Source organism: Battus philenor, unplaced genomic scaffold (genome assembly GCF_028537555.1).
Source record: "Battus philenor isolate CCGP_79_NKW_IND1 unplaced genomic scaffold, ilBatPhil1.0.hap1 SCAF_29, whole genome shotgun sequence".
Classification (NCBI taxonomy): Eukaryota; Metazoa; Arthropoda; class Insecta; order Lepidoptera; family Papilionidae; genus Battus; species Battus philenor.
The window spans coordinates 6167619-6178369 of record NW_027181692.1 but is presented as its reverse complement, the minus strand read 5'-3'; the positions used below and the strand labels follow the sequence as shown (position 1 = coordinate 6178369).

The 10751-nt window shown below is 33.6% G+C and overlaps 1 protein-coding gene across 1 annotated transcript; it reads right to left on the bottom strand.

Moving 5' to 3' along the window:
* Nucleotides 1-2339: 2339 nt before the first annotated feature.
* Arp1 (Actin-related protein 1) lies at nucleotides 2340-10233 on the bottom strand. Its single transcript, XM_068769771.1, has 9 exons — nucleotides 10079-10233; nucleotides 9774-9838; nucleotides 8761-8935; nucleotides 7876-8027; nucleotides 6494-6637; nucleotides 5671-5836; nucleotides 5159-5228; nucleotides 3710-3876; nucleotides 2340-2716 (listed from the first exon to the last, which is right to left on the bottom strand). Exons 1-9 carry the CDS (start codon nucleotides 10124-10126, stop codon nucleotides 2573-2575), a joined length of 1131 nt encoding a protein of 376 aa, XP_068625872.1. The 5' UTR covers nucleotides 10127-10233; the 3' UTR covers nucleotides 2340-2572.
* Nucleotides 10234-10751: the final 518 nt, after the last annotated feature.

Genomic DNA, 10751 nt, shown 5'->3' with positions numbered 1-10751 from the left:
AAGTTATATCTTGCAGATATGTACACTACAATGCAGAGGAAAATATTTTTATATATGTATAATATTCTTATTTTTTTTTCAAAACCTTATGTTGCAGATATACAACACTATGCATTTACTGCTACTTATACCATTTAAGTTGTATGTTGCAGATTTGCATCATTATGCATTTAAGGGTTAAATTATAGTATGACATGTAGAGTTTTATACTTGTGCTTATCACTGGAAATATGTAATATACGCCCGGTAAGAAATTAAAATAATATTTTTTTAACGATTTATCCGTGTCTGACCATCTAGTCGCTTGATGAAAGGCGACGATTTGGTCGAAGAAGAAACATGCAGACTCAGTAGGTCATATCATTGTTTAAGCCTTAAGATACTTAATCAAAATTTTCAAAATCGTCAATTAATTTTTATACCTAGCAACGTATATATCCCTATGATCCCATATAAACTAGCATTTTGTATTGGCGGCATATTTATGGAATATACACACCGCGAATGAAGAACTTTTACGGTAAAGCAATAAAAATCGTTTTCAAATTTTGTATTAATACAAAATTATTTATGTCCATACAAACTATATAATTTCATACCAGAAGTCTGATCGAAAAAAAAATGATATAACATATTTCTGAGCGGACAGTTTATTTAGAATTATTGAAAATAAAAAAAGGTTTAAAACTTTTTGCAAACAAAGGAGTACACCTATAATTTTTTTTACATCTATAACCTATAATTAATAATGTAGTGAGTTGTACTTAATTATTATTACAACGAAGCGGTCAAGGCCATCTCGTGCGGCGAACGATCGACTCCATTATCATTATGTAATATATCTTCGCTATAATAGATACAAACAATATTATTTCATTATGGTAACAGAGAAATCAAATTTGCGGGAAAAATTTTAAAATGGACGCCGGATTCTACAGACAACTGTCAAACTAGACAGGAGTTAAACAATACGTATTTAATTTGAATTAGACCTAGACTTACTTTTATTTTAATTATAACATCTGATAATAATTTAAATAATAATATGGATCATAATTGTATCACAAATATGGGAAGCTTCCTGAAAAAAAAACAATTTATTTATTTTAACTTCACATTTACTCAAAGAGAATTATGTTTAGTTGTATAGTGTATCTAATTGTGCTCCTCTAGAACTGTAACAGACACAACAAAAATACCAAAAGGAGAAGAAAATGTTATATATCTAAGACTCGACTTAAAGGTGTTAATAGTTCTTTGTGTGAACTATACAATATATACAATAGGAAAAACTTCAAAGAACTTTAGGGTGTGCGATGTACACGGGCGCCGCGGCGCTCCCTGAGACTGCTAAGAGCATCGTCTTGGACCTTTATGGTACAACAATGACGTGACACGCTCTATTATAGCTCTATATTATATACTGTAAGCTATACTTCTTATAAAAAAACTTGTTGGAATATGAAAAACTTTCTTGTTACGACGACAAAGTTAATAGTTGTAGCCGCGGCAGGGGGAGGAGGGTCAGGCCTAGGGGGCGCCAAGGTTTCATTGCACACGGGCGCTACACGAGCTGTTAATAAATAAATAAAAATATACTGAATAATATTTTGTATCAACCAATATATATATTTTACACGGTTTCAAAATACTCTAAAATTCCAAGTAGGATAGTAATATGGCTTCACCGAAGGGAAGTCCCTACCATAGCTAAATAAAAAGGAAAGTAATAAAACACATTATTACGTGATTTAGATATATATTTATATAAACTTTATCGCTTAAATAAGTTAATAATGCCGACTCTGCGCATTGCGTAGCATATTTCGGAATGTCCGTTGTAATAATATGGATATGCCAAAGCAGAACCTACAGTATTAAAGATATTGTGATACATGTAAGTATACTTAAAATATTTTAGTGCCAATTGTAAGCGTGGTAAAAATGTATATCGTAAATAATACATTTAGTACAACCATCATTTTTATTAATTATTCAATTAAGATATTAAAATATACGTAATCTCAGTGATACTGCTGTATTATTGGGATATTTTTGTGCATTTACTATCGCAATTAATTACGATATAATGTCTATATATATAGTCATGTATATACACACACACTAGGTGTAATCCGTCCACCTTTTGCCTTTATTTTTATATATAAACTCCTTACATATATGTGTATCATATATCAATACGGCCGATAGTTAGCAATCCCATATTTTTTAATTCCTTCACTGGGTTTTAGGTGACAGAGCACACAAGGCACTTCGCCTAATGCACTCTCTAGAGAGTGTAACTTGAAACACTAACCTGTAATTACCTCCCACGTGTATTTTATTAGCTGCCCTACATATTTATTAGTTTAATAAACATAATTGTTTTAAATCGTTTTATTCTAAAACAATTATTCATGAAAATCACAATCACCTGTATTATGATTAAAAAATAGCTTAGAATGTTAGTTACAAGAGGCATATCCATACTATTGATATCGTCCTATAATTCCGTACAAACGTAATCTCATCATTCAATGCAAAATGAACGCTAAAGCTATAGAAATAAAGTCTAGAACGTCTTGCGGTGGACAGCTCTGTGTCCCTCTTCGTCGTACTCTCGTTTGGAGACCCACATCTTGCGGAAGGTGTCCAGCGACGCCAGGATGGATCCTCCTATCCACGTGGAGTACAGACGCTCCTGGGGTGCTGAGATCTGTCACAAAAGCATAATTAACTTTGTTCTTCACTTAACGAACCATGAAGATGGTTAGGTTCATAGTTTCTCTATTAGAACCAATCGGGGGAAAAGAAATTAGTAGGGGCATTTTTTTAATGTATATATATAAAACTGTATATGTGTGTATATGAAACTGTATAAAAGAAAGCGCCAAAACCAACAAACAGTATAACAGTTGCAATATTTACAAACATTGTATTTTTGTGCATTGAAATTAAATAAAAATAAATAAATAGAGAAATTATTATTTTAAAGCAAAGTGATGTTAATTCAGTTAAAATTTCGAATGACAGTATTTACGCCATGTTCATTACGGAAATAACATAGGCCAAAGGATTTACAGAAGTAGAGCAGTGTACATGTCTCATAGATGAATAGCCGCTAGGACTTTAATGTTCTGGAGTGACCACGGAACCACAAACATAGGACGTTATGTACAGAAGATTATTAGGCTTGTCGGAAGAGGCTGAATGTTGCTTCTAACCGGTCCTATTGGGAATGTAGAAGGCCTATATCCAGCAGTGGATGTTCTGTGGCTGAAATGTTGATGAATTAGAGATATATGCATCCACATATGAAGGATGCATAAATCAAATACCTAGAGCTTTCACCTTCACCAAACAGACTTCTTCCTCTCATCATCATGATGATAGACGCCCACTGCAAGGCAGAGGCCTCAACCAAATATCACCGCGATGATTGTGAATGACTATGCCGTTGGTCCATGTAGAGATGGCTGACCCACGCCGCATCTTACAGCTTGTGGTCGCTTAAGAATGTGCAGCTCTCGGACATAACTGCTTCGTACCATATTTACCCCACCTTCTGCTAGTTTATAATACCCATTTTTTTCACCTATGTTGGTGACCTTCATTCTTTTGCTGCTGCCATGCCTTTGAAGTGGACATCTATTTGCTGACTTGATGATGAAACTGAATAACGTAAATTTTTGAAACGGAAGTATCTTACCCTGATCTTCATATCTTTGGGCGCCAGGCGACGGATTTCCGCTAGAAGTCGGTCACCAAAACCACGGAAGAGGGTAGATCCGCCGCTCAGGACTATGTTCTGGTACAGCACCTTGCGAAGATCCATGTCAGACTTCTGGATCGCGAACATCAGCACCTCATGTAGACCTGGAACACCATTCACTTTTAACACTTGGTATTCATTGACCTTCGCTGATTCAAAGGATCCGATAAGAACTTTTAACAGAACTCTTATTGATCATCAACTTATTTACTTATTTTTTTTAATCTATTTTATTTTTCACTCTGCTTCGGAAGGTGTTACAGTTGTAGAGGAAACATGAAGAAACTCCACAACATCACATTTTTTAACAAATTTGATCACAGATTTATATATATACACTTTATCAGATATAGCCTAAATGAAATCAAAATAATCAAGCGACATCACTGCCAAGGATTCTTATCATTTAAATATTATTCAAGATATATATTCAGTGCCTTAGGTCCTCAGCCACCGGTCCTCATGCCTTAGATAATCAGGTCTATTGATGGTAAGTGTAAAAGATTTAAAGGCGGTGAATGCTGGCAATATATATTACAACACCCTATCCAAAAATCATTGGTTTTAGAAATAAAAAATAACGTAATGACAATGGGGGAGAAAGAAAGTGTTTTATTTATTACTATATATTTAAAATCATTTATTGTTTAATATCTGTTATTGAATACTTTGTACTGCCAGATGTTACTGTTCTGTCAAAAAGTGCTTTCAAAATTTATATTATTACATTGTTTTTCTTGATTTTATATTTAAAATTCAAAGGACATTATTAAATAAATCTTATTACAGCATACAACAGTTTCTAGTTGATTGCAATGTGTGAAGCTTGGCTTGTCTAATTTACATTGTTGATATTGTAATGTACACATCCAAAATTGTTAAATTTAATTTAACCCTTAATAGCCTGATTTACGAAAGTGAATTTTTTTTAATATTACTGTGTTTGCTTGAGGGTCTTCTAGATGAAGGGAAAAAAAGATTTTTTTTTTTAATTTCGTTGGATAGAATATTATACAACAGTAAAATACGTACAGCCAACCTATAAAAAAAAACTAATAGTAATGTGAACATTTGGTTTAAAAGATTGGTATCAAAATTGAAACTCTAGGCTATTATGGGTTAAATAGAGCAACTAAATTTCTGGCCAGCTATTATCATCAGATCTATTCAGAGCTGGTGGTAGCTTTTTCACTGACCACATTGACCTTATAACGTTAAAAATATTTAATGACCCAAGTGTATGTAAATGATATTTGTGTGTCAATACTTGTATAGACATATTTTGAATTTGTATAAAGAAAAGACGTGTCATACATCCATCATCACTGCACTGGACTGGTGCCGCATATCTATGCTATCTCTAGAGATACAATCTAATTTCCTCACCTTCACACTCTTCACCAATAAGGTCTGGCCTGAACAGCACCTCTGGAGCACGGAACCTGGCTGGACCAATCTGTAAGGGAATAGAAATATTACTTATAATTATTATTGGAAGTAAGAGATATGGTCACCCACTTAGGGCCATGATGGAGAGGGCTATGCACTGTGTTTCAAATTTCAAAAAGTCAAATGTGACGGATTGATAAGTTGAAGAGGCAATAGGCAGGTTACATGGCACCCTGAATATATGACAGATGGAGTCTTAAGATTCTGAAGAGGATACCATGGACCCATGGGTGTGCTTCTTCCAACCAGTCGTTCGTGGATTTATGGAGAGACCTAAGTCTAGAACTGGAGGTCCTGCTGATATTCACTTACACTGTTGGCTTATTGAATAAGGACCACTCCTTGCAATACACTGGAATTCATTTTCACCAACTAGATTATTAGATGTTCTTTGTTCTTAGACCTTTAAGGAATTAGTTTTTTGGGAGCTATAGAAAACTAAGTAATACCTCTAACTGTGTTCCATCAGGAAGAATGTACTGTGCACGCTCCGAGTCCATGCTTTCCTCCTTCAGAGGGTTCGGGGACAGGTAGCAAGCACGCTCCTTGATAGCCTTAACTATCTCCAGTTCCGCTGAAGTGCGAAGGTTTACACCTTCTTTACGGAGCAGAAGTCTGAAAGAGAATCAAACGCGATTAATTCCTTCAACTATGGTTAAAAACATCCACTGCTGGGCATAGGCTTCAGCATGTTTCTCTTTACGTGGCATACATGAAGTTCAGTAACTTGTCGACAACTGTATATGGCAGGGGTTATCAAACTGCGGCTCTTTGGAATATTTTTGGCTGCGCTTGATTCTGGAATTATTCCAACATTTAAATTTATGTAACCTGCGTCAGCTCTTGGGAAATCGCAACAAATTACCGATGTGAATAATTGTTATTACTATTCGATCATATATATATATATATATAAATATATATATATATATATATATAAATAAATTTATTTAGAAAAAAAAATTTAAAGACTCGAACCCAAAACAACGCAACCTTGAAAATCTTACGACGCACAGTTAAAATTAGTACTAATTAAGCCGCGACGCAACTTCGAAAAAAAACGCAAAACGAAACGACGCAAAGCAAGGTGTTGCTGTAATTACTTATATATGTAATTATAATATCATAACCCTTTCAATGTTTCGCTTTTGACTGGTATTTAATATACCAGGTGAAGCTGTAAATGTGTAAATGAGTGGAAACTTGTGACAGAAATATTACTTAAAAACATGTTATCTCCAATGATAAGAGGAACCCACTTGCAAAACTCACCGAAGATATCTGGTGACATCACGTCCAGCTACATCAACCCTCATGATGCTGTGCGGCATAGCAAAACCTTCGTAGATAGGCACTGCATGAGTAACTCCATCCCCGGAGTCCAAGACCACACCTGTGGTCCGGCCAGTAGCATATCTATAAAACAATATAATATATGTTCTAAATGATTAATTACAGGTGCACTCTGTCCAAAAATCTATGGTTTCAGAAGATAAAATAACATTACCATTACAACAATTTTGTAGGAAAGTGTTTTCAAACTTCGGCTAACTTCATATCAGAACAAATTATTGTTTAAACACTGTCCTTGCAGACTTTATACTGCATGTAATTACTGGTTACCAATTAAAAATATTGTAATGTTACAGAGTGATCTATACAGGCTGATTGGAAATAGGTGTAAAAACTTTCGTGCTTTTTGCCGACTAATGAGCTACACCAGAGTTTCCCAAACTTTTTTGTGTCGTACACCTCTTGCCATGTTTTTCCGTGTTGGGTAGACCCCCTACTTACCTGATATTGATTTCCTGTAAATTTCTAACTGTAGTGAAGTTTAGTGTTAAAAACTTAAAGTAAAACCAAATGTTAATTTATACATTTATTAACTGAATTTAAATTAAAACTACTCAAAATAAATTTTTGTATCAGTTATGTAAAATAAATGTAACATTAAATAAACATATAAACTATAAATAAAATAACATAAGCAATAAGTCAATATTTTTAGTGAGAAGGATGAACCTGATGCTTTAATAATAAATTATCAACATTTGGCGTCAATTTTGTAAGGGTAAATCTTAAATCTCCTCAGCTAATGATGTCCAGTCTGTGGACCCCCATTTTAATTTCATGGACCCCAAATTTTTTTTCGCTGACATAGACCCCTTGCAGGTTGTCACAAACCCCTAGGGATCAATATAGACCACTTTGGGAATCACTGAGCTACACACTCACCCTTCTAAACTTTCACATCTATAACCAATCTACCTGTATAAGAGATTTCTAAGAATCATTAGAGACTTTGGTATTTGGTAGGAATATTCCTTTTACCAAAAAATTCTATCCAAGAAGGACTGAGGAGGCATTAGGTTCCCAAGCTGATGGTAAACAGCTATAGTTGAGACTGCATTAAAAAAATTTCTTCTTCAATTCTCCGTATAAAGATTATCTGGTAGAGAACGCCTGGAGCAATAAGACTGCCTCATGTATTTCTATATATAACATTTCTTTTTTACTTATTATTAATGGTATTTAGAACATTTCACTCAAGGAAATTGCTACAATACCATAGAAATATTTTTACTGGAACCATGGTTGCTAGATTGTAGAAATGTAAGTTAAAACCGACCATTTTTATTTAAAAAGGTACTTACAAACTAAGAACAGCCTGCATCGAAAGGAAGAGAGCTGGTACATTGAAGGTCTCGAAGAACACTTCTGCTGCTTTCTCCCGATTGCGACGAGGGTTGAGAGGTGCTTCCGTTAGCAGCACTGGATGCTCTTCAGAGAATGTCGATAGTTGGTCCTGTTAGACAAGATTTATTTAATCAAACATACTAGTATTTTAATTATACAGGAGGTAAACATTTCTAGGATTACAAAAGTAGATAATTTTAAAATAAAAAGCTACAGATAAGGGATCCACCAATAATGGTAGTCTTCAACAAAGAATAAGCTATTTTTAAATATTGCCTATTGCTAAAATTTTTAAAATATTATCTGCCAACTTCAAAAGATGAAGTTGAGCAGAAATTTAAGTTATTAATATTGAAAGCAGTAACTTTTTCATGGACCCCAGCTTACGGTCATGTTAAGATAGACCCTTGTTAAGTCTACACTGGACAGCTAGACCACCATGGGAACTTTAAAAATTCCTATGTAGATAATACATATCAGGAGTGACCATTCTCTTCAGTGCAAGTTATTTTTCGAAATTTAAAATTTTCGCAAGACACAATTGAATACGCATTTAAAACACACAAAACAATGTTTTTTCATAAAATCATATTTATAGAAATTATTTAAACAACAGTACCAATTCGGATTTCGCGAATAATAATAATTATTATTCACACCAGTAATTTGTTTTGATTTCCCAAGAGTTGACTTTGGTTATATAAATTTAAATATTGAAAAAATTTGACAATCAACAGGAGTCAAAAGTAATTATTCAAAGAGTGACATGTGGCTCACGTGCCTCAGTTTGGCCATCTCTGGAATCTTTATTGTATTATTGGAAAACAATCATATGAACTTACCTTACCATAAATATAACTCCACACTCGTTCCATATCATTCCAGTCAGTGACTATACCATGTTCCATTGGATATTTGATACTAAGCAGCCCGCGATGCTCCTCTGCCCTTGGGCCGACAAAGAGCTCGCCTTCCAATGCTCCTGCCATCACACGGACATGTTTTGGGCGACCAATACTGGAAGTAAAACTTGTATGTTACTCCAACTTGAGTGTGATTGAAGTAAACATGCCCTCAGTGCAGACCATGCTGGGAAGGGGAAGAGAATGCTGCTTTTGTAATACTCCAATGTACAGGATTAGCATCCTGAAAGGCCACCTAGGTTCATCAGTGAACCTCAACAATATCACTAGCAATTTAAAGAGCCCACTGGGATTTCTATAGTAGTTAGACAAAAGCCAACCATGGCACAAAATGTCGCATAACCAAGCTGCTGATAAATGACAAGCTCGCAACTGTGGCAGCTCTCTAGGCTAGAGACGGCTGCACACAAATAACGTCATAGTTCAACGTCATTGTAGGCAATCGAGGGTCTGATGGAAACCTCTTGGCAGTCTGATAATAACAAAATTGAAGATAATAACTATCAATCATCCTGGGAGACACTGGAAAACTTTAAATTGTATATACCTATAACCATTCACCTGTACTTACCGGGACAGATATATATTACTCCAGGAACCAGATAGATTATGATTACAAATATGTTATTCTTAATATCCTAATTAAGTTGGAGAATGTTAGAAATTATTTATTCTGAATAAACATAAATTTCACAATCTGCAAAATTGTTTTGCAAAAAAATTTCATTCATATATACACATTAACAGTCTTAAACTTTTAAAACAGTTTTCATTAGTATTTATTTAAAATAGAAACATAGTCGACATACGCAATGTCCCAGAGTCAGTCGTATAACAAAACCAATTAATATGCTCAAAGTGACTTGATGCACTGTTTATGGTCACTGGTTATAGAAACTAAATTATATTTATTATGAAATACTGATACGTACTAATTTGGAAACCGGCATTTTGGTATTTGATCACCTGCAAAGCCTGCTTTGATGACTCCAGATCCCTGGAACGTGTCACAATAATGAAAACAAAACTAAGCCAACAAGAATTATGAGTCATACTATATTATATATATTTTAACATCAAAATAAACATTATTAAATAGAACTATGAACAATATTAACGCTACAATATGTTTTAATTAGAGTTTTTACAAATAGGTAATAAAAGAAAGAAACTAAAACGTAAGTATGCCAGTACGACAAAATCGTGGATCAATAATAACTAATATTGAAGTAATTACGTTATCAATAACCACAGGCTGGTTAACTATAACATCATTTAATTCCATATTCACTAAACTTAAACGAGAATTGTGTAAATACTGATTAATTTAGTTAAATAACTAAGAAAACCGCATCAGTTCGGTTTCACAAAGATCTCCATGAGTGACATGAAAATGACATCAGTTGAAATTGGGCTAAGGAAATTATATCACAGGTAGCATACAAAGTATTTGCACAGATAACACAGCAAAATATGTAAAATAATATTAAATTATAGAAATGACTCGGAAGTTAATAAGTATAAATAATTATATTTAGTTATATTTATTTACATCTCTATTGTTTAAAGTTTCATTTGGCTATGAACCTTAAACCAGTATTAAACATTACTACTAGAGTATTTTGTATTGAGTAGTATTTACATGTTTTCTGATCTCAATAGTGCAAGGATAGTTCAAACATGAATTTTTAGTAAAGTGAAAATATCGAAAACTTTTTATGTAGACATGAAAGATACTAAACCTAAAACCAAAATCTAAAATATTTAAAACTAACATAAAAAGATGGGCGTTGATTTAATAATTCCATATTAATTAACAATAAATTTATGTGTTATAGGCATTATATCAATGTTTAATTTAAATGTCAATAAAAGACATTTATTGGACATAAAACAAATTTATATGTTAG